Source organism: Malus domestica, chromosome 07 (genome assembly GCF_042453785.1).
Source record: "Malus domestica chromosome 07, GDT2T_hap1".
In the NCBI taxonomy this organism is placed as follows: domain Eukaryota; kingdom Viridiplantae; phylum Streptophyta; class Magnoliopsida; order Rosales; family Rosaceae; genus Malus; species Malus domestica.
The window spans coordinates 8,874,021-8,899,713 of NC_091667.1; the positions used below are offsets into that span (position 1 = coordinate 8,874,021).

General features: G+C 38.6%; 1 protein-coding gene across 1 annotated transcript; it reads right to left on the reverse strand.

Annotated features, from left to right (window-relative positions):
* Nucleotides 1-10,169: 10,169 nt before the first annotated feature.
* LOC103438944 (uncharacterized) lies at nt 10,170-17,855 on the reverse strand. Its single transcript, XM_029105495.2, has 13 exons — nt 17,355-17,855; nt 17,184-17,261; nt 16,320-16,477; nt 15,710-15,785; nt 14,299-14,366; nt 13,859-14,111; nt 13,514-13,648; nt 13,316-13,422; nt 13,129-13,182; nt 12,959-13,042; nt 11,291-11,454; nt 10,833-10,980; nt 10,170-10,530 (listed from the first exon to the last, which is right to left on the reverse strand). The coding sequence occupies exons 1-12, from the start codon at nt 17,638-17,640 to the stop codon at nt 10,839-10,841; spliced, it is 1,605 nt and encodes a 534-aa protein (XP_028961328.2). The 5' UTR covers nt 17,641-17,855; the 3' UTR covers nt 10,170-10,530; nt 10,833-10,838.
* Nucleotides 17,856-25,693: the final 7,838 nt, after the last annotated feature.

Consider the following 25,693-nt stretch of genomic DNA (forward strand, 5'->3'; position numbering starts at 1 on the left):
CTTGGCTTATGAAACGGGTATTAAATTTCATTATGAAAGGTATACTGGCCAAGTCGACTACATATGTGGGGCTACCGAGGACGATGGTGAGGGGTTGGTCAGATATATTAGCTGCGAAAATGATTTTCATAGAGCATGCAGTTGGAGCTCAGATCTAGACAGTAATCCAATGTGCATGCCTTTTTCTTTCAAGTGAAGGTTTCATCCTTTAATTCAGACAGCAGTCCATACAGTAATTCAAGGGATTGCTTAAAAAGATGAAGTTAATTGATATGCCCCCTCAAAGCCCTTAACCCCTCTCACCACAAGAAATTCATCATTGGAAATCAAATAGGTATCCTTTACTACATCCAACACCTTCGTCTTTAAATCGTCAAGACATGCTAGACTTGTCAAAGAGATGATGCATATGAAGCCTGCAGATCGCTATTAGTCCTTGTATCCCAACTGGGAACACATTTGCACAGGAGGTAGCTTCTTTGACATTTAATGGAAACCATTTCACAAGGTGTTTGGAAAACAACAGAGTTTGAGCCAATTCTGCGGTGCTCAAGTGTGGCTCTGCCTCTAGGTATTGGATAGGGTACTGGATAAAGATGTTGTTCACACAGATCTGCCTAAGTGTTCACTCCAGTAGCCTCGGTGGGTGAAGCTTCCTCAATAGAGTACTCAAAATGCAAGCTCCTTCACTCGTGTTTTTTCTTCGGCGAAGAATGTGATTTCCAATCAGGGTCTCTTTCTTTACCTTTGCTAGAACTTTGTCTAGAAAACTGTTTGATGGAAATGATGCTGCAGTCAACTATTTCCTACTCATCCAACAATTTATGGGGTCGTAGTCTCGCCTACTTTAAGAATACTTGCAATTGATTCTGCTATCGACAATTGTCCCCTTGTCCAATCATTTTCTTTGCTTGCAATGTTATAGTTAGATATGACTAAAAACAAAGCACTTCCGAGTGCTCTCATTGCAATCAATTCCTTCTGGTTTTCTAGAACTTGTATCATCGTTAAAAGAAGAGGCTGAAGCAAACTTCTAAAACTGTTCACCTCTCTAAAACATGAGTGGATGTAGCAAGTATGATAGCAGCTCTATGCCCGTCCTCTTGTTGTCTGAAAGTTTGAACAAAGGTGCTAATAAGAAAGAATGAGGGGAGAAAGCCAGGATCTTCTTTGTACTTTTTTGGGTGACTCCACACTCCTACTGCAGAAGTGGTATCCTCAAATAGACTTGCACCGTAATTGTTGGGAATCCTTAATTATAGGCGACTATGTTCTTTTTTTCTTCACGTTTAAATTGATAAAACTCCACCTGTGTAAGTTTATCTTACATTGCCAGTCCCAAGCCCGGATAAAGGAGGAGGGGGAGGGCGTCAGGTAGTCTACAGCCGGCACTCCTCGGTTACGTCGAATCCTTATGAAAATGAATCCAGAACGAAATCGCGCTAAAGTTAGGACGTCACCCGTAAGTGGCGTGCTGTGTGGCCCGAGCACAGTGATAAGTAAGCAATGGTCGCTGTATCTCCATCGGCACCCGGATGCAGTGTTAAATGAGTAAGGAGGCCATAGAAACTTCTTTTCGAACGACTCCACTCAAAATTGTTTGGGAGCATATGCTCTTATCAACTTTACACAGGACACACAAAAGAAGTACTTTGATCCTATTAGACGGGGGAAGGTGAAGAAACTAGGACAGAAGGGTAGAGTTCAAGATAGTAGAATGCGTTTAGGAACGTGAAATATAGGAACCTTAACGGGAAAATCTATGGAAGTAGTGGAAGCTATGGTGAGGAGAAGGATAAATATTATGTGCCTACAAGAAACTAAGTGGGTTGGTCTTAAGGCAAAGGATCTAGAAAACTCAGGGTTTAAGCTTTGGTATTCGGGCACAAATAGAACGAGAAACGGTGTTGGCATCATCGTGGACAATACCTTGACACAAGATGTTGTAGATGTCAAGAGGGTAGGAGATAGAATCATGGCAATCAAGATTGTAATAGGACAAGAACTCATCAATGTGATTAGTGCGTACGCACCTCAAGTAGGGTTGGATACGAGTTCAAAGGAGAAATTTTGGGAAGACCTTGGAGACTTGGTGCAAGGAATTGCTCAGACGAAGAAGTTATTTATAGGAGGAGATTTAAATGGACACGTGGGCAGAGAGACAGGCAACTATGGAGGTTTTCACGGTGGCCATGGTTTTTGGGAGAGAAACGAGGATGGGGAAGCTATCTTGAATTTTGCAATGGCATATGATCTCTTCTTAGCCAACACCTTCTTTAAGAAGAGAGAAGAACATGTGATCACCTACAAGAGTGGGTCGTCAAAAACACAAATAGATTTTCTTCTAATGAGGAAAGGGGATCATATAACTTGTAAGGATTGCAAAGTTATACCGGGGGAGAGCTTGGCTAATCAACATCACTTGTTGGAAGTGCCCAAGGACTAGATGGTGGAATCTAAAAGGAGAAAAACAAGCCATTTTCAAAGAAAAAGTAATCACCCAGTGTGTGTGGGATAGAGAGGGGGAAGCTAGCCAAAGGTGGGATTCCATGGCTAGCTGTATCCGAAAAGTAGCAAAAGAGGTATTAGGAGAGTCCAAGGGTTTTGCTCCACACCAAAAGGAATCTTTGTGGTGGAATGAGGAGGTAAAAACAAAGGTGAAGGCTAAGAAGGAATGTTGTAAAGCCTTATACAAGGATAGGACCGATGAAAATGGTGAAAGGTATAGAAGAGCGAAGCAAGAGGCGAAGAAAGCTGTGAGAGAAGCTAAGTTAGCGACTTATGACGATATGTATAAGCGACTAGATACCAAAGAAGGAGAGTTTGATATCTATAAACTAGCTAGAGCAAGGGAAAAGAAGACAAGGAACCTAAACCAAGTGAGGTGCATCAAGGATGAGGATGGAAAGGTTCTTGCTACAGAGAACGCAGTCAAAGACAGATGGAGAGGTTATTTTCATAATCTTTTCAATGAAGGACATGAAAGGAGTACTTCTTTAGGGGAGTTGAGTAACTCAGAAGAGTGTAGAAACTACTCCTTTTATCGTCGAATCAGGAAGGAAGAAGTGGTTGTAGCTTTGAAGAAGATGAAGCATAGAAAAACAGTGGGCCCAGACGATATACCGATTGAAGTGTGGAAGGCCTTGGGAGAGATAGGTCTAGCATGGCTCACTGACCTTTTCAATAGGATTTTGAAAACGAAGAAGATGCCAAACGAGTGGCGAAAGAGCACTTTGGTGCCTATTTACAAGAATAAGGGCGACGTACAAAATTGCATGAACTATAGGGGTATTAAGCTAATGAGTCATACAATGAAGCTCTGGGAGAGAGTCATTGAGCATAGATTGAGGCAAAAGACACGGGTTTCGGACAACCAATTCGGGTTCATGCCAGGGCGCTCAACCATGGAGGCAATCTATCTCTTACGAAGATTGATGGAAAGATATAAAGATGGGGAAAAGGATTTACACATGGTCTTTATAGATTTGGAAAAAGCGTATGATAGGGTCCCAAGAGACATTATTTAGAGGATTTTAGAGAAGAAAGGAGTACGAGTAGCATATATCTAAGCTATAAAGGATATGTATGAAGGAGCAAAGACTGCCGTAAGAACTCATGAAGGACAAACCGAAAGCTTCCCCATAACTGTAGGATTACATCAAGGCTCATCCTTAAGTCCTTACCTTTTTGCGTTGGTAATGAATGAGTTAACAGGACATATTCAAGATGATATTCCTTGGTGTATGCTTTTCGCAGACGATATAGTGTTGATAGATGAAACTCAGGAAGGGGTAAATGCGAAGCTTAACCTTTGGAGAGAAGTGTTGGAATCTAAAGGTCTTCGCCTAAGCCGATCAAAGACAGAATATATGGAGTGCAAGTTCAGTGCAAATGGAGGCCAAAATGAGTTAGGGGTGAGGATCGGAGATCAGGAAATACCAAAGAGCGACTGTTTTCGCTACCTAGGATCTATCTTGCAAAAGAACGGGGAATTAGATGGAGATCTCAACCATAAAATACAAGCTGGATGGATGAAGTGGAAGAGTGCATCCGGCGTGTTGTGTGATCGTCGTATGCCACTGAAGCTCAAGGGAAAATTTTATAGGACGGCAATAAGGTCGGCGATGCTGTATGGCACAGAATGTTGGGCGGTGAAGCATCAACACGTACACAAAATGGGTGTAGCGGAGATGAGAATGCTTCGTTGGATGTGTGGGCACACGAGAAAGGATAAGATTAAGAATGAGGATATCCGAGGTAAAGTAGGAGTAGCCGAAATTGAAGGAAAGCTGAGAGAAAATCGGTTACAGTGGTTTGGACATGTGCAAAGAAGGCCTACTAACGCTCCGGTTAGAAGATGCGACTACGGGACAGAGGTTCAGGGCCGAAGAGGTAGGGAAGACCTAGGAAAACTTTGGAAGAGACTCTAAAAAAAGACTTAGAGTACTTAGATCTAACGGAGGACATGACACAGGACCGAGCACAATGGCGTTCTAAGATTCATATAGCTGACCCCACTCAGTGACTTGGATTTTTCAAGTCTCCAATCGAGAAGTTTTCCTCAATCGGGAAATTAAGGGAACACTACCTCAACCTACATGCTCCACTCACAAAGCTTCAACATACAAGCTTCAACAAAAAAAAAATTCAAAGAACTTAGTGAAGAAGACTTTGGTGTATTTAACACAATACGTTGAAATGAAACAAAGCTTATTTATTGATATCTCCAATAAGTTACAAATATGTACATATACATGAGTCAAAATAAACAAATAAGAGGGAGCTTTCACAAAGGTTGCTTAGGAGAAGTCTCAGCAGTCGGTAGAGCCCCAGAAAGAGAAGGCATCGGAGGGGGATCATTCGGAGCCTCAGTACTGGACAGAACCCTAGAAGGAGGAGGCATTGGAGGTTGATCATTTGGAGCTTCATTACGCGGTACAGCCCCAGAAGACGAAGGCAATAAATGCCTTTGGAACAAACCCACAAACCTCTGATGATCATATAAAATCTGACCATCAGATTCCTTCATCTGGTCAAGCTTCCTCTTCATGTTTGTAGCATAGTCATGTGCGAGCCGGTGCAACTGTTTATTCTCATGCTTGAGCCCTGTAATCTCCTGTTTGAGACTCATCACTTCAGCCGCCAATGATTCAACTAGACGGGTTCGAGCAAATAGGCGTTGGGCCATATTAGACACAGAACCTGCACACTGAACACTGAGAGCTAAAGAATCCTTAACAGCCAACTCATCAAACCGTTTGGAAAGTAGTCTGTTATTTTTGGGAGTGAGAAGGTTCATGGCCACCACCGCAGCGGTCATATCATTCTTCATCACGGAATCCCCAACGGTAAGAGGACCAATAGGGGATAAGAAGGATGGGCGCCATATGTTGTCTGGAAAAAGCGTGGCTCCCTCTTCAACAAGGTTTATGTCAAAACGACGGTCGGAGGGGCCAAACATTTTCAAAGGTGTTTAAGAGAGAAGAGGTCGGACAAATCAAGATCTTAGAAATGCAAGAAGGGAGCTTCTACTGGTGGAGATTCAAGTGTGCTTTGGAACTTAATACCAGCCTCTATAAAAATCTGCACTCAACGGAGCTTCAGAAATCGAAGAGGCGCCTGCTCAGAAATCGAAAATGAGTTTGCTTTCTCAAAAGCCAGGCTGCTCAGAAACCACGAGGGCCGATCTTAGGAATCGAAGAGGCGTTTGCTTTCTCAAAAGCTGGGCTGCTCAAAGACCATGAAGACCGATCGCAGAAATCGAAGAGGCGCTTGCTTTCTCAAAAGCTGGGTTGCTCAGAGACCATGAGGGCCGATCTCAGAAATCGAAGAGGCACCTGCTTTTTCAGCCTTGTCAGCACCTGTCACATGCACACTCAACTTTGCGGAAATTACGGGCATTCTGTCGAAGATTTCTGGTGAAGTAGAAAGCACGTGAATGTTACTGTTCAATCATCCACTTTCCACACGCAACATCAGCTCACAGGTACCACAGATAACTTTGCCAAAGATCTCTGACAAAGTTTAGACACGTGAAGCTTGCAGCTCCCATTACATCGCTATGACCAAGAAGGGTAAAAGAATAGCAAAGAAACAGTACTAACAAAGTTTAGACACACAAATTTTGAAGGTCTAGCTACCATATTATTACCCACAAGGGTAAACGAACAGGACCACTGCTGGATAATTGGAAAGTCCATGTGTGTCAACCTCTGTGCTCCGTGGTAAGGTAAACTAGCAAACAAGCCTAACCTTTACTCACATTCGAGAAAACACTCCCAACAAGATTGCTTGCTTCAAGATCAAAGAGGCACCGCCCTCTGAATCTCGAGAGCCAGACTCCCAACATGATTACTTTCCCAAAAATTGAAGAGACACCGCTCTCCGAATCTCGAAAGCCAGACTCCTAGCAAGATTGCTTTCTCAAAAATCGAAGAGGCACCGTTCTCCGAATCTCGAGAGACAGATTCTCGACAGGATTGCTTGTTCGAAAACCGAAGAGGCGTCGCTTTCTCAACTTCGAGAGCCCCTTAGATAAAGCTTGTATGTAATCTTCACACCGCTTTCTCAACTTCGAGAGCCAGATCTCCTTGGATAAAGCTTGTCTGTAATCTTCACACGCAACATCAGCTTTCCAGATACCACAGACCACTTTTTCAAAGTGCTCTGACGGAGTTAAAACACGTGAAGCTGGCAGCTCCCACTACCGTGCTATGATCAAGCAGGGTAAAGGAATAGCATTACTACTTGTTGTTAGGGAGACTCTTATATAGACCTCCATCCTCAACGGACAGGCAGACCTGCAAAAATGCTCAACCCTTCCTCATATCTGAGAGGGCACTCCCAACGAAGCCTCTCGAAATACTCAGTTTTCTTTCCCCCCCCCCCCCCCCCGAGAATACCTCTGTAAACATGCTACACCAGAGCAAGAATATTGCATATCATCAGGGTTAAAAGCAAGAGTATCCCATATCATGCTTTTTCCCTGTCTTTTCCTTTGTCCTTGTTCTTACCTGCAAGACAAGGAGAAAGAGAGCAATCAGTCAGCACTTGGAATCAAGCTTCCAGTCCAGAACTGACTGCCTGGAACCCCTTACCTGATTACTTACCTGACATTGCTCTCGAGTACTCATCTTCAACATCTTATGCTTCCAGAAAAGATACCACATCTGCCTGAGGAACAGATAGGGCAAGTGAGAAGGATACAAGGAAGCATGTGGAGACAAGCATAACAGAACACGTGCCGATACATCCACTACTTTGTCAACAGCAAAAGTATTCCGTATCAGTAGGGTCGAACGTACTCTAGATTTGATGGACTTGTTTTGACCCTCAAATTCTTCAGTCGGCCTTATACTCTGGCGGAAACCAGAAAACCCTCCAGCCCAATTCAAGAATAAGCTTGTGGAAAGTTACTTCTTCAAAAGCAAAAGTATCTCATATCACCTTTTCTCATTTTCTTCTCTTTATCCTTCATGCTACCTGCAAGATAGGGAGAATGAGAACAATCAGCCGGAAATCGAAATCAAACTTCTGATATGGGACTGATTGCTTGGAGCTCTGATTGCTTACCTTGTCTGTCGCCTCTTTCAGCAGATCCCTTAGCTCGGCGACTGGGGGACTCCTACTACATGATTTGTATCGCGCTTGACCAAGCCTGAAACTATAAGTAAGCGTCAAGTGAAATTGATATATTACCTTGTGCATCTCCACCAGTTAAAGATACCACCCCTGGATGGAGGAAGAGTACTTCCAGAGAAGATACCACATCTACCTATAAGACAGATAAAGCAAGTGAAGACGATACCACACTTCGGTACTTAGAAGTTTCGTGATTACGAGATCATTCTCCCACAATATTTCCTAATGTCATTTGTACTAAATCATTCACTTGTACTCACTAAAGGAGAGCTTGAACCTATGTACTGTGTAAACCCTTCACAATTAATGAGAACTCCTCTACTCCGTGGACGTAGCCAATCTGAGTGAACCACGTACATCTTGTGTTTGCTTTCCTGTCTCTATCCATTTACATACTTATTCACACTAATGACCGGAGCAATCTAGCGAAGATCACAAACTTAATACTTTCTGTTGTACCAAAGTCCTCACTGCTTTTGTGTATCAACAATCCGTAAGTCCTTACCTTTTTGCGTTGGTAATGGATGAGTTAACAGGACATATTTAAGATGATATTCTTTGGTGTATGCTTTTCACAAACGATATAGTGTTGATAGATGAAATGCAGGAATGGGTAAATGCGAAGCTTAACCTTTGGAGAGAAGTGTTGGAATCTAAAGGTCTTCGCCTAAGCCGATCAAAGACAGAATATATGGAGTGCAAGTTCAGTGCAAACGGAGGCCAAAATGAGTTAGGGTGAGGATCGGAGATCAGGAAATACCAAAGAGTGACCGTTTTCGCTACCTAGGATCTATCTTGCAAAAGAACAGAGAATTTGATGGAGATCTCAACCATAGAATACAAGATGGATGGATGAAGTGAAAGAGTGCATCCGGCGTGTTGTGTGACCGTCGTAGGCCACTGAAGCTCAAGGAAAAATTTTATAGGACGGCAATAAGGCCGGCGATGTTGTATGGCACAGAATGTTGGGTGGTGAAGCATCAACACGTAGGTGTAGTGGAGATGAGGATGCTTCGTTGGATGTGTGGATACACGAGAAATGATAAGATTAGGAATGAGGATATCCGAGGTAAAGTAGGAGTAGCCGAAATTGAAGGAAAGATACAAAAAATCGGTTACAGTGGTTTGGACATGTGCAAAGAAGGCCTACTGACGCTCCGGTTCGAAGATGTGACTACGGGACAAAGGTTCAGGGCCGAAGGGGTAAAGGAAGACCTAGGAAAACTTTGGAAGAGACCCTAAGAAAAGACTTAGAGTACTTAGATCTAACGGAAGACATGACACAAAACCGAGCGCAATAGCGTTCTAGAATTCATATAGCCGACCCCACTTAGTGGGAAAAGGCTTTGTTGTTGTTGTTGTTGTTTAAATTGATAAAGTCGTGGCACAGGTAATTATGTTGAATATTTGAGAACTAAAAACTTCTTAATTGTTATATGTATATTCCTCTTGTTTCATATAATCCACTCGTCACTGTCTCTCTCTCTCCCCCTCATTTTGATATGTATATATATGTACACAGCAAGTCGTTTCTTCCAATTTCCTTCATGTCCCAAATCCTTGTGTTGTCCTCTACTTTTGTATTGCCCATCCCTTCTCAAGAACATGGCTGTCACCTACAGAAGAAGAATCAGAAGTCGCCAATCTGCAGAATGGGCAAGTCTTATTGGATCCGCTCTCATTTCGATTCTGGACAAGGTGTTAGAACCCATTGACCATGTCCATTTTGCTGCGGTTTGCAAGAAGTGGCTTGCTGTCGCAAAAGATTTTGCACAGCGGTGGCGCAAGGACCCATGCTCATGATCCCTTCAGAAACGGAAGGAAAGAGAAGGCTGTACAGCATTTTGGAAGGAAAAATCTACGACAACATTGAGCTACCACCGCCAGTGTCGCATAACAGAAAGAGGTGTTGTGGTTCTGGTGGGGACTATAGCTGGTTGGCAACGGTAGATCTGCTACATGAAAGTCGACAGACTAAGGGCTGGTTTGGTATTGCTGTGCTTTGAAAAAAAGTTGCTGTGAGAATAAGCGGCTGTGAAATAAAGCAGCAGAGCGTTTGGTAAACTTTTTTGTAAAAGTGCTTTTGGAAAAAAAAGCATTCTGATAGTGGGTCTTTTCATTAAAGGAGCATTGTAGCTCCATGTGCTTTGAAAAAAAAGCCAGTTTTCCAAAGCTGCAAATAGCAGCTTCAACTTTTTCCTTTGATTTCAGCTTATTCTCACAGCAGCTTCCAAAATAAGCCTTTTTTTTTCAGTTTACCAAACACCTAAAACCCTCACAACTTTTTTTCATATGTGCTTTTTTTTTAAGCACCTCACTCCCAAACTAGGTCTAAAACTCTTCTCAACCCTTTCAAACAAGCAATGGCTCCGATTCCCATATGGAGTTGCCTCCCCACGGCTGTCTTATCTGCTCTGAATCCGGACAGTTACGTGGTCTTAGATCTACGATAGAGTTGAAAAGCTGGCTTTCATCAAAGGAGGACACCAACGTTGTGAATGCAATTATTTAACCCTGTGTTCTCTAGATGTATGAATTTTCTCTCTTCCTTTCATTTCAATGAATGAAATCATATTTTTGACAAATATACAGCCCCTTTCAACGCGATCAAACTTCACAACATACAAAATAATATTCATAAAAATGTATACCTCCAATGCTACAAAGTACAAGTCTATGCTACATTCCGACTCGGAGTGCGGCATCTACGAGAGTCCATTTTCATCATCTTTGTTTTCTACTTCCGAACTCTCCGATCAGCATTCCCGGGAGATTTTCTTCAGAGGAACAAGCCGGCGGCTGAGCCACCAGGGCCCCAATCTGACTTATAGGTCCTGATCCACAATTTAAACGATGCTTTGAATTTCAGACGGCTCAACGCATCACAACCTGTGCGACACAAAAACCTTGCAATAAGTAATCATCATTCTAAGTAGTGATCATATGTTTGATACAAGTTCGTTTTATGAGAAATATATTTTGTGATACCAGTTAATTTTATGAGATAAAAAGGGTCAACACCTTCATGTTTTCAGCTGACGGGTAACCGTTACCATCTTTAAAAGTATCAATGAACAGAAGAACGCATGAAAGCAGTACATCAAAATATTTTGACAGTTCCTTATGTGATATACAAGGGTTTCTTGAAGCTACTTCGAATTCAAATGACAGTTTTTTTTTTTTTTTTTTACCTTCAGTTATGCACCCGCAAGGTTTCCAATGAGAGACTTGTCATTTCGGGCGTGACCAGTTGGTCCCACAGCCGGAGGTGCATGCACGGTGATTGGCAGAACCCACTCACTTTTGTCTCTTCCCTCTATCAAAAGAGGATGCTCGTACCTGGAGTAAAAAGAATCAAGGATTTTGCAAACATCTGAATTAGCACATGTTTTGGTACATTTACATTTGATGAATGCACTGCACATACAAGAGTTTATTAAACATTCGATTGACACTTGCTGTAACCTTATTTTCTTCTTAATAAGCAAATTTACTACCGTGTAATCAGAAAAAACATGTCAGAACTGCATGACTAATTATGAAAATAAAACTCATAATCCTTAACTTAACATGATAACCTCTTGCTGCATTTTAATCAACAGGTAAAGAAATAAGAAGCTTATAGATGATTCCACATGGTCAGCCATACCTAGTCCAGTCCACATTCTTCGGTGTGGTAAAAAATTCAAATCGAAGTTCCCATTGTACAGAAACATGGGGAGTGGAAAAAGACATAGGCCCATCCATGGGAATGGAGAAAAGAAAACTTGTCTGCACCAAATCTGCAACGACCTCATAATGATCACTCTGAATCTGATAAAAAAGAAGAAGATCCGTAAACACGACAACAAAATCGTCAAACTATGCAACCAGTAAAATTCCATTTGCCTTCACATATTACTTTCATCTCAGCTCGCAACAAGGCCTGATTATTTCCGTCTGACATTATATGTCAGACCTTTGTCCTGACACAACATCTAATCAGCTTTTTGTCATTACTCTATACAACAACAACAAAGCCTTATCCCACCAAGTGGGGTCGGCTATATAAAAATGGGATTTGTCATTACTCTATAATCAATTAAATTAACTAGGATTTATAACTTGGAACAATGTAGTTTTATAGACCAATATGCAGAGTTGGCAACATGATTTTGATGAAAATGACATACGACCTCACTAATATGACAGGCTGAGTTTTACTGTCATACCATTATAGACACAACAAGACCAACCACAGTACATAATTACATGCACCCCTTGATAAATGAGAGAGGAAGTAAACATGGTAAATTTGTTTTGGTTTACGATAATTTCTATCCATTACACAAGGTTCTGCAACTGCTTTATTCCATAGATATTTCCTGCTTTCCTCATTTGGGATACCTAGTTACAATCCAGCATTCATATGACACGAGCTTCTGCAACTCCTTTCTTATGCTAATGTAAACAATAAAGAACAGCACCCCTTCGTTACAATCCAGCATTCAAATGACACCCAAAAACTCAAAACGTAGTTGATGACCAAACAGAAATATACAATCCCACAGCAACTTTGATTCATGTTTAAACCATTACCCATCATACCTACTCTGCTTAACCCTTATTATTCTTAAAGTATTTTTATAGCAAACTATATCCCTTAATACAGCATAGAGCAGAGTTTACAGGAATCAAATCAACATCATCAAAGAGAACCACACAGCACAACCATGCCTTTGACAGACCAAAGATTTCATACTTGTTTTTACCAAGGTATGATTCAAGTACAATGAAACGTGCTAGTCTCTTGAAGTCTCCTTTCCCAGTTGGCCTAGTATTTCAAACATATTTCCTAAGCAAATAAAAAAGACTACCTTCAAACTGAAGAAAACACTCATATAGAAACTTCTCAATGATCCTAGAAAAAGCTTGATTATGAGAACATATAAACACCAACCATCTCAAAATTCTTGTGGTTGTGAATGAGTTCGAATGAGAGCCCATTCTTTCCAGGTTTCATTAACCAATTCTCATGTAAGGCTGGTTTGTGGTTTTGGAATTTTTGAAAAGATTCATCCACTTCACATCCCAAAAGCAACAGCTTTACATCACTTTTTTTGTCCATTATTAATTTCCCTTTACAGTATCTTAGGGTGTGTGTCAACTGCATGTGTAACCTTATATGGAAAGAGAACAAAACTAATCCCAGATACTAGAAGCTATTGATGTTAACTTTTAACATCCAGTCCTTAAAACTTCCATAAATTGGCTTATTTTTAGGTATGATTCTGATGCACTTATCATTCAACTGACAGCTAGAAATAAAAAGTCATACCTTTGTAATTGTGGGAGAATTCCTCCGAGAAGGATGGACAAATCGCCGACTAATAGTTTCTGAAGTCAGCAGCGTTATAGAAACCTGAAAAACAGAGCCCGTCAGTGATAACTCTAAACCTTTACCAATCACTGTAATTGATTTCAATATTACTTGTAAATTGCAACTACCTCAAGGCATCTTCTAGATCCTTCTTCATGAAAGAAAGTAAGAGTTCCACCAATCTATTTTCATGGAGAGCAAGAGAGAGAGACAGAGACAGAGACAGAGACAGAGAGAGAATTCACAACTAAAAAAACCAGAGAAAAAAAATGATGGAAAACGGGTAGAAGAGAAACCATAAAGAAATGAAATTACCATATCACCGAAGTAATAATTGGAATCAGAATTTTTTGGGGACAATCTAAGCAGAACTTGGTCATCCAGCCTGATATTGTATGACCTGCCTCGAATGAAGCCTTCTGCTGCAGAAAATTAGTTTTCAAGGACTTATTACAAAAACAGAAACCAATGCATAGAAGATGTATAAGAAGAATAAGAAGTGCACTAACTTACATGCTACGGTTTCAACAGCTCCAGGTGCTGGTGAAGAAGATGCCCTTGCTTCATCATCCAAAGAAAGACGCTTTGTAAGCTTCTGCTGCTGGCTTGGAGAGCCAATAGCAGATGAATTCAGGGGCGATGAAAGATCTGTTTGACAAAGTAATTTGTCACTTAGAAGGCTATTCTGACTTGTAAGGAAATTCTGAAGAAATTGCAATCTTAACTAAACAATATAAAAGGAACTATAACTCAACAAAATGGATGAAATACCACAGAAACTATTTTGGAAATAAGCACAGCAATGACAAGCTCAATACATAAGACTTGAAGCTTTTTCTAGGTGGTCATAGAACTCACCAGCAGCAGTATCGTGTAAGACTTCAGCCACAGAGAGTCGTGGGATTGCTAGATTTGGAGATAAACTTGTACGCTCTCCTTCAAGATATGGGTTATCCTTATTTGAAGACCTTTGTGACTGCAAGGACAGTGAACTTCCAAATGTTCTGTTTACATGTTCTTTCATAGGATTGTATGAAGAAACAGATGAGATCTCATCCCTTGAGCTTTCATAACCTTCTTCAACCTCATCATATATGTCATTTGCTCTCACCTGTAAGATGAATTAGTTCGCCTTATTAACGATAAAATGGATGAGTACATCTGTTATTTCGAAACTACTAGAGACAAATATTGCTGAACTCGGGAACTCTATACTGACTTTGCATGCCTGAAAAGAAAGAAATGCAATTCCTAGAAACATATAAATGCAGAAAGACATTGTGGTAGTATGAGCCTACCCAATCAGAGTCGCCATCCATCTCTTTCCAATACATATCCATTTGGATGGTTGCAGAAGGCACGATCCCTGTAAACACATAATTGACAGAAATATCTCAAAACATAATCCAACATGCATAGACTATTATTTCTTAACTTATAGACAGACAAACAAACATGTATATCAAACCAAACAGATATATGGATATATCTAAAGATAGAAAAATATCTTTAAATGATTAAGATGCAGAAACTCAAAAATAAGACATAGTTTAGTACAGTAGTATCTTTTACACTGTACTAGTACAAGGATAATTACTTGAAAAAAATACAAAAATGTATATACTGTAAACCACAAATGAATATGAGCAGTATTCAAGGGCTTGTCTGTTGCCCAAAAGAACTTGAATTGCAGCATTTATATACTGTAAACCACAAATTCATTACTACTCTTAGTACTGGTTTGGTACTGAGGTGCTTTTATAAAAAGTGGGCATCAAAAAAAGCTGAGCTCAAAAAGGTGTTTGGTAAACACTTAAAAACAGCTTATTTTCAGTTTTGGGTGAAAAAAAAGCTAAAAACGTAAAGCAGCAAAAATGAGTTTCGAAAAAAAAGCTGAAAACATGAAGCAGCATAAATGTTGGATTATATGTTGAATGTTGGATTATGATTTCTTGTTAAACGTTGGATTATATGTTTATGATAAAGTTTATAAATATTTTTCTTTTAAAAATAAAGTATATTTAGTAATTCACCTTTATTTGTTAAGAAAATTAAATTAATGGCACATCTAGTATTCTACCCTTTTTTGTCATTTCACACAATCACAGCTGTTTTACATAAAATTTTACCAAACACTAGAATACTGCTTTTTTTTCCAAAAGAATTTTTACAAAAAAAAATTACCAAACACTCTGCTGCTTATTCTCATAGCACAGCAGAAGCAATTTTTTTCAAAGCACAACAATACCAAACCAGCCCTTGCACAATTGACAGAGATCTTACCTACATTTAAAAAATTGGAAAAGAAATATTTTACATTTTTCTAAAATTGATTCTATCCCATCACCAAGTTGATAGTTCCAATTTCTTGTAATGGTTCCATTTAATAAATTCACTTAGTACAGAAAATGCCCTGTAATAACATAGAGGGTCCAATAAGGCTCTCATAACTGATCTGCTAGATGCATAAGAATGCTCAATTCCAATAAATTTTGTCAGCCTGATGCATTGTACTATGATTTAGTTATAATCATAACTACTAATACTAAAACAGTGGCAAATGGTCACTTCAATTCACTTCAAAATTACACATTTCAGGCTGAATTATTTATTTCAAGCCGTATCTTGAACCTAAAGAGAGCTTCCAAGAGAGAAGCAGTGGCATACAGGTTTACATCCCAGAGTAACAAAAATAAAGGAAAAACTCACCATCTGTTTGACCTTCTTCCATTCCCAATCCACTGGTTTTCTGAGTGACCCATACTTGTATTGGAACACGAGCTTCCTGGATGTTTAAAGTTGATATGGTTCACACATCAAAATGTGGACATATCACCTTAACATAAAAAATGAAAAAGACTAGCATTTACAGGCAGAGGTATTTTTACCAATATCTACCTAAACACAGATTCACACTCACACATGGACACAAATCTCTATGTATGTATGCATATGTATGACTCTACTTAAGCATATATTTGATAATGACCACCACGGATGCACAGTGTTTATTACGTTTAAAACAGAATCTGGATGAAAATAAAAGTTTCTGATTCCTGCATTTACTGATTACTACATATAAGTCTTTGGTATATTTTGAACCAGATTCCACTCTTATAAATGACAAGCCCATTTCTCAATCAACATAATCGTGTATAAAGTTTGTTAAAGAACAATGTTAATTTATCAGGGTGCAATATGAGCAGACTATGATATTCAGAGGCAGAAATAATTATAATTCAATAAAGCAAGTGCATAATCAATCATAAAGGAGAAAAGTTATGTAAACAGCCATCATGATAAGTCAAAGAAAACCAACCATTTCAGGAAAATCTTTCACTGATTCTCCACGAGAGTGGGGATTCTCCAATATCAGCCATTGTCCAGACATTGTACTTCTAACATAATACATATATCGAAGGGTAGCACCTTTGTACGATGGTGGTATAACAGGGGCCAGCAATGACCGCACCACATCTTCAGAAAACATTGAATATTAACAGAAAGGAAGTTTAGGCCAAAACAATTCCAACATAAATTCTCTTCTTCAGATAAGCTAAAGCTCTATTTCACCATCCTTTCAAATTTTATTATCAACAGATCAGGTTCATGTTACCATTCGTTTGACAACAACAAAGCAGTAGCCTAAATTCAGTTTAGAAGCTTTTAATGAAGCACTTGTATAATGTCACTTAAGTACCTCAAGAACCACTCCCCCCAATCCCATTCTCTTACTCTCCTCTTTCTTTTCCACCTTCCTAATGTGAACATCTGGTTTATTCTTTGAGCAGGTTTCCCAGTTGATTAAGATAGGGATGGTTTCTGAACATCATGGTTGAATTCTTAGCCAAGGAAGGTGTTCGTTGTCGAAATAAATGTGCTACTTTGGCAGAATCAACTACTCCTTCATAATACTAGTCTTTAGTTAATTTACGCGACTTGTTCGTTTAGTACTACAGAGGAAATGCTACCTTCCCTAGCTCAGTACCTTATTCATTCTTAAGACCAATCTTATCAATTAGAACCAACTTCGATGAAATGCATTTATCAGTCAAAAGAACAACAAAGACACTACCCATTCTAACAAATACGATTGTTCGTTTGATATTTCTCCATTTAAATCCTAAGTCCTAACATCTACAACACAAAATACACCAAAACAACATCACAACTAATTACTCACATGATTTTGTACCCCCGGGCGAAACAATCTGATTCGTAACAAGCTCAGGAGTTGAGCACTCCATGAACACGTATTCACCTAAACGTTTCATGTAACACAAAATCACAAGTAAATAACGAAAAAAAAGATCAAATCATAAAATTCGTTCACTTTATCTACTTTTGATTCTACCTCTCCTCTGTTTGGATCCAGCGGTCGGTTTCTGCGTGGCGAACCACTGCGAATCCAGCTTCTCAATGCCCTTGATCTCAAACCCTAGGCGCTCAATCAAGAGCGAGTAAGCCGAACCGTCATTGCTGCTAGGATTTGAAATCTCGACGGTGATGACGATGGGATCGCCGGGCCTGTAGACTTCCTTATCGGTTTGTAGCTTGAGAGTGGGGAGGAGGTCGCTGGTCAGAGCCTTGTCGTTGGAACCGAGGCCTCCGAAAATGGCGGATAACCTGCGCGGCAACATTTGGGGTCGTTGTGACTCCGGTTCTTGTTTGCTCGTGGATCTTGATGGGGGCGAATGTCTCTCAGAGCTCGGAAGTACTGTGTGGGAGTGCGGATCGTGGAGAACGACGGCGTTTCGGTTGCTGCTCCATTGCTCTTACTTCTTCTTCTTCTTCGTGTTTGCAGCGGAGAGTCACTGCAACAGAGGGGAAGGGGAGTTTGTTTCCGGTCCATTTCAGTTTTTAATTCTTTTTCCTCTTGTTTCTGGGTAGATCTGCTCTAAGTCCACGTGTCAAATTCTGGGTAGTTACTTTTCTCCTCAAAGTATTACACGGTAATTTATTTTGTATTAATACGTTACAGGAGCGGACATATCTATATCTGTACACATCATTATACTGACGAGGTAGGGCTAATTTTTGGAGGCCAAATTTATATACCACGAGTGCACTGTCATCGTGTCTAAATATTATAAAATAATGAGATATACCGATTAATTGAGCAGTTCTTCTTTTTAATATTTGCCAAATATAGGAGAGTATTATGTAGACAGTTATACGAAATGCTACAATGGAGATGATCAAGTATCTTAGTAGATAGAGTATTGAATTTCCACCCATTTATCTCGAATTCGATACTCTCCTCCTTTAAATTATTACTAGCCTCTCTACGAGAGACATTTTTTCATCACGGGCGCTATACGTCCCTCAAAATGTGTTGCTTTATTTATTTCCTTATTTCTTAAGTGTTTCTTTTATAAATATATGGCTTATTACTCTAGTATGACATAATTGTATACATATTGTTTTCTTGATCCCGCACTTTTGCATGTACTTGGGCTTGGCATGAGAGGTTGGCATGTGACATTTTTGGATCTCAACACTCAGATTTGTAATGAAAAACACTCCTCAAAATCCATCTCAGGAGATGCGTTCGTATGAAAATATTTGTTTTGATCATTTGTCATAAGTAAACAGTGGTACAGCAAGATCATGGTGTTCCACCATCCATGGCTAACAAAGATCATCCTAAATGGTTGAAATCTGGCATGAAAAACTAAATTAGTCTGTTTGCACCCGTCCATTGTACCAAAAAAAAAAAAAAATTGTAAATAGCCAAGGTAAAAGCCAAAACCAAAATGAAATAGTAAATTCAGTGCATAATATATGTCCAAAAATGCAAATAGATGCTTGTAATTTAATTGCTTATCTGTAAATGGCATTGAAAGCATTACTTATATGGAACAAAGCAATAATACGAATAAATTGCTAATAGTTAGGTATATAAGAGCCAGAAACCTTTCTCTACATACGAAAAATCTAACGACATAAAAATTAATCCACAAATACTTAATGTTCGCCTCTTCAATCAAATTCTACTTAACCCAAGACTAATCCGATCCTAATCAGCCAACATGACTTGAAAATTTGATGGCTTCCTTTATCGTCATGTATGGCAAATAGACAGCAAGCGAATGCTCAAACCTGGAATGTGTAGCCACTGGTACTCTCCATGTGTATCACTCCCGAAACACGTTAAAAGCTTTGGCAAGTAAGTAAACTGCAACCTCGATGCAATGACAAATAGAACTTCAATTACACAATGTCAAACCGTACAAAACTTTACCCAATAAGAGAACAATTAAAACATATCATATTCTAATAAAAAATAATAAAAAATTCTAAGGCCACATCCACATTGAATCGTACATTTTTAGCAAAAACTAAAAAAAATAAAAAATCAAATTGCCAAACTGTCTATGTAGATACTTAAAGTCATTGTAAAAGAATGTACTATAATCGAACGAAGAGCATAAAACTCACCAAGTTGTTTCAAGTCAGGAAGCCTGAAATGAAATCATCCATTTGCAGCAAACAACATACACATGTTTCATTTGACACAGAAGTATACAAAAACCAACCTACCTGTGAAACTCCTATGTATCAATAAACTTCAACGTAAGTTGCAACACAAAAAATCATGTAACTTTGTAATGACCGTACCTGTGCTAAGTTGCTGAAAAATAAAAAAAAAATAAAATTGTATGCCTAAACCACCCAATAATGGTTTGGTTTGATTTCAAGTGAAACTGAACCAAACCGAATCACTCACCCTTATTTCATATTACGTTGTTAATCTTAATCCTTTCAGAACCCACACCAGAAATAGGAAAAAATGTTCCAGCAGACATTGTCAATGAACAGCATTAGATCAACATTGTGAGATATGTCCACCGAAAACAGCTAAACATATTCTACTACTAGTACGATCTGAAAAAGAAAAAAAAGCAAAAAAAATAAAGAGGAAGCAATAAGCAATATGGTATTGCTAGTAACATCCAAATATAAAAATCTCTATATATTTTTTGGTGTTTGAAGAGTGAGGAAGGTAAGGGAGATGCACCATTGTTGTTGTTGGACCTTCCTGAACTCTGTAAGGATAAGGTACATATTCTCGAAGGCCTTATACGTGTCCTTTGTCAATGGATAATGGATATCAACTACTTCAACATTTTACAATGAAAATACTTAAAAGTCATTGTAAAAGATATCAACTAACGCATATTTCATTCGACATAGAAATATACAAACTCCAACCTATCTCTGAAACTCCTCCGCTGCAACATAGAAAACACTTCATTCAACATAATTTCAATACTTTAACAACAATGTCAAATCAAAATTACCCCTTTTCCATCGATAACTCAAAAAACAGTAAACAATTACTCATTTTCGTTAAAAACACAGTAAAAAAACACTTCCTACATAGACAGTCCAATCATCTTACAATGCATACAAATCAAAGAGAAAGAAAACATTTGTATAAGAATGGTCCTTGAAAACATCGAAGACCAATCTAATTCACCATGAACATTTACAAAAGTGATGACACCAACGTGATGAAAAATGATTTACAGACAGCAATTATTGTAACATATACTACTTCCTTTTTCATTTTTTCATTTTTTTTGGCCAAAACATAAACATAAATTGGGCAATAAGAGAAGATTTAAAATCAAAACCTTATTTGTACGGTCCTGCTGTCTTACGAAGCTTGATGATTAATGAGTTCGTCGTCCAATTTTCTGATAACGTATAAAATTAATCAATTTTATAGGGAAAAAAGCCAGAATTAGAGAATAATCACCTGAAATCTTCTATGTACAGTGGATTGCGTCCTGAATTGAAAAAAAAAACACAATAAAATAAAAAAGAAAAAAAATTTAGAGGCATATTTAAACAGACTCAAATATTTCGTACATTTGGGATGATAAAGGCTTTTATGTAACATCCCACATTGCCTAGGGGAGTGGATCCTGTAAGCCTTAAATGTATATTCTCATCTCTACCTAGCACAAAGCCTTTTGGGAGCTCATTGGCTTCGGAACTCCGAAGTTAAGCGAGTTCGCACGAGAGCAGAGCAATCTCAAGATGGGTGACCCATTAGGAAGTTCTCGTGTGAGTTCCTAGAAACAAAATCGTGAGCATGATTTATAATATCGATATTATCCCGATATTTCTATCGAAATTTTCGTGTTTTTTGACTATCGATATTTCCGATATCATCGATATATTAGACCTTGATAGGAACTCTATGTGGTACTAAGTCACTCATGTATCTTACCATGCATTGTATAAAAAGTAAAATATTGTACGAATTCATTATATATAAATGATTATGGTGTGTTTAAACTTCTTTCATTAATTACTACATATTTTCTACACTCACAATGTTTGCCAGCTCGCTATATAATCAACTTAAATCAGTTCAATCCATCATGCAATGCATTTCCTTCCAATTTTTTTTGTGATAAACTAATAGATAATTGACTAAATAAACATCATGCAAAGTTTCAATAAAAATTTCCAAGTTTTTCTTACAATTTCTGTGGTTTTTATTCAATTTTTATCGATATCGATAATGTCACAACCCGTCCTGAAATTTATTTATTGTGGATGTGAAATGACGGAATTGCCCTTAAAGGCTATTAAGGTACGTGTGACATGTTATTCGGATAAATGTATACATCCCTAATTTTTTGAAAAATTGAGTTGGATTAAAAATTTGGTTTATATTTTTTGTGGCTAGGGACCTAGGAGCACCCACACACTTAAAGTAAACCCCACACTCTCTCTCCTATCTCGTATATCTCTCCCTTCTCTCAGAACTCTCTCTCTCCCTGTCGAACTATACGGACACATTCACCCACGATCATCAAGCACGGATCGAAGGTTTTGAAGGCACCATTGTGCTCGTGAGGACCCTACAAACTCACCCATACCCATTTCAGGTAAGAAACCTTTCGATTTCACGTTGAAAACTCGAGGTCCAATTTGAGTACTATTCATGAACTTTCTAATGGTCGGTTTTTAGGACAATCCAAGCTCACAATGAGCTTTAGGAGGTTCTCACGAAGCTCGAGGACGTTCGTTTGAAGGTTTTGGACATCGGGATCACAAGGTTCGAAGGTGGCCGATTTTGGGTGAAATTTCCCGACGTGATTTCGAAGGATTTGGAAGTTTTTAAAGGTATAGCCTTCTTCCTCTCGTAATTTGTGAAGTTTTGGTGAAAATTTCATGGAAAATGGTTGAGAATCGAGTGAGAAAAGAGCGATTACAGGTCTGCCCAGTTTCTGACGTCGGCGAGTTTTTTCGGCGACTGGAGGTAGGGGATGACACGCGTGGGGGCGCGTGGACCCGTGCCTATTCCGGCGCATGGCAAGTCCAAATTTTTTTCTAAAAATACCTCAATGTCCGTGACGTCGAGTAGGTCACTGTGGTATATTCATATACCCAAATTGAGCATCGTATGAGAAGTTATTACGTATTGTCGATTATGTGCTTTAAATAACGTTTTTATAGTTGTTTCGCATATAGGTGATACCTATCCCGAGGACGAGCGCATTAAAGGACGTCACGGGGGTTATGACCCTTCGACTTACCAGTGAGTGGGCAGTATTTTTTGTATTTACCTATATGCTATTGATTTTTCCCAGAAATCGAATTTTAATGAAAGTATGTTTTAAAATGTCATGCATGCATATTATATGAAATATATGAATTAGTATTTGATGCATATATGTGAATTGGTGCTGTGGACGCACAGGTGAGTATCAGGTGAGTTTTATGTTATTCATATGGTTTATTGATGATGTGAATTGTATTGAAAGCTCAAACCTACACCCTTGGTGTTAGTGATTATATTATTCACCCTGCACCACACGCTCACCTTGGATCCAAGTAGGTGCATGTCGTACAGACCATTAGAGGGTTCCGACATGTCGTACAGACCACGAGAGGTGGTTCCGACTTGTAGGTGATTTTAGATTATTATACAGCTGTTGATGAGAGAAGCAATAGAGCGTATTCTTACACCTTTCTTATCGTACAGACTACTTCAGGTAGTTCCGATTTATGTGCAGAGTAGCGCCGTAGAGGTCACTATGGTGACTCCGGTTGGATTGGATATTGAGCTTTAGAATTAACCGTACATGACCAACTGCAGGGTCTCTGGTTGATTCATTATTTCACCTGTTAATATGTTGCATCCTTATTTTGTTATTGACGCTTATGGCATGGCATACTTTCTGGTTTTTGATAAAAATTGGTTATTTGAGATATTTGAAGAATTTTATGCATATTATGTTATTTTCTGGGAAAGTATACAAGTTTTACAGTGAGGGGTTAGAAATGTTGTTAAATTGAAATGTTTTCAAAAGCTTTGTTTTACTGACCCACTCAATTTTGTTTTGCGCCCTTACAGGTTCTAAATAGCGGCATTGGTGGCCCACGAGGATTTCCACAGCGTACTGACAGACTACATAAATGTAGGACTCACCTGCGGGTGTTGTAATTTAGTTATGGTCCTACTTGACTACACCTAGTACTTATGCTCTGAATATGTGTGTTTCATACTTAAACTCACTCTAGCACCTTACTTGGTTATTATTGCTAGTAATTGATTTTTATTCCTTCGTATTTCTCTTATTTATTGTTTCTGCGTCGCACTTTTGGCTACGTCACGCCCACGTGACAGCCAGCACGCCTTGATTCTAGGATCGGGGTGTGTCAGATAATATCCCGATATTTCCGTATTTTTGGACTACTGATATTTTCGATATCATCGATATTTTAAACCTTGACCGTGAAGGTGTGGCCGGGGCCCAAAGCAGACAATATCATGCTACGGTGGGGTCGAGCCTGGGATGTGGTGGGGACCCGGGCCGAGATGTGACATTTTAGGTTTGCATTTGGGGTTTAGGCTAACCTTACACCAATTGTTGCATGTGTTTTGGGAAGGGAAGACCAAGTAAAATAGCCAGTAGACCACCATTTAAGACTTGCTTACTGAATCACAACCAGTAGCCACCAATCGAGACTTTTTTACAGAAGAAGAAAGTGAGTTCGAGAAACTTGGAAAAAAAGGTGTGAAGGATAGGTATTGTACAGAAGACGAAATTGCGTTTGAGAAAATCATCCAGTTTCATTGTATGCGCTATGGGGATCGTGGCGGTTTCATTTCCGGTAACTGCTGCAACTACGTGGATGGGTGGACAGTTTGATTTATCTGGATTTCTCTTTTTTTATTTATTAACTTTTTTTTCTACGGTGGAAAGTTAGAATATGATGAAATAGTTGTGGGATAATCAATCTAACTGTAAACACATTAGGTTTATTTTTTATTCAATTACTGAAATCAGTTTGAAAATTGTAGTATCTCCCACATTCCCAAGTTTCTTTTCAAGTTTTTTCATTTTTCCTTTATTTTTATTGAATTGTTTTTTTAGTGCATCTCTCACCTTATGTATTTATCTACTTTTTTTTTAATCAATTAGCAATCACTTACCCACTACGTGTACTCTTGACCAGTATTGGTTTTAAATTCCATTTTCTTTTTTCTTTTTCTTTTTTTATTTATTTTGTTTTCCAATACAGTTTTTTGTTGAGATATGGTTTTTTACAAGTTTGTCCTTGTTTTTTTGAATTTTTTGGGTTTTGATTGTGAAGGAAACAAATAGGCATTTTTGACATTTTGGAAAGCTTTACCAAACTAGGCTCTCCCTTTATATATAACTAGCCTCTCCGCACGCACTAATGTGCGTGCAAGAGGCATTTTTGCATCACAGACGCTACGCGTCCCTAAAGGTGTATTGTGATAGTTTTTCCTCCATTGTAATTGTCAAGATATATTTTAAATGTATTGTGCAAAGATGAACTTTCTCTTTACCATGCACATTCTAAAAAGTTGTCATGTTTTTCGTTTTCACTTTGCGTAAAGTAATGATTTAAATGTTATTCATGCAATTGTCAAACAACATGAGATTTTAAGTGCAAGTTCCTATCTAAAGTCCATGAACAATAGCAAGTAGCATCCACTTTCCAACACATATAAACATAATTAAAATTTACAAAAATATTAATAGGGTGAATTCCTGGATTAGAGGAACATAACAAAATAAAAAAGATAGAGTTAAACAAAAAGTTTAATTACCAAAAACGTAAAATAACCAAAAGAAAGAGTGGAGCAAATTCCCTCACAAATTGCATACCAATTAATTGTTTGCAAGAATTTTTTTTTTTTCTCTCTCTCTCTATCTGATTGAGGCAAAACCCAAAATGGAAAACCTAATTACAGTAAAATACCAATCAAACATTCAAGAGAAAGGAGGAGAGACAGAGGGAGTATTCCCGACTCTAGGAGTGTGCTTGAAATGTTGTAAAGCCCTGAAATTGGTTTAGTTTAAAGTTTAAGTTCGTATGAGTAGAAAAGCAAATGAGATATGAATAAAATTAGATATCTATAAACCTTTACCATCTTGACCACTGTGGAAAATCTTCATTACAGTCGGAGTCATAGAAAAAATACGACTCTTCAATACTTTTTTTTAACAATAATTAGGGGCTATGGTCATAAGAAAAATTAGAATGTTCGAAAGACAATATACTTGTAGGCTTGTAGCAATTAAAAGATTAAACAATTAAGTGGAGAATTACCTGTTAGAACTGAAAAATTATTACAAAAAGTTTGAAAATTGCCCAATTAGATACTAAAAAAGAGAGTGATGAGATGGAGGA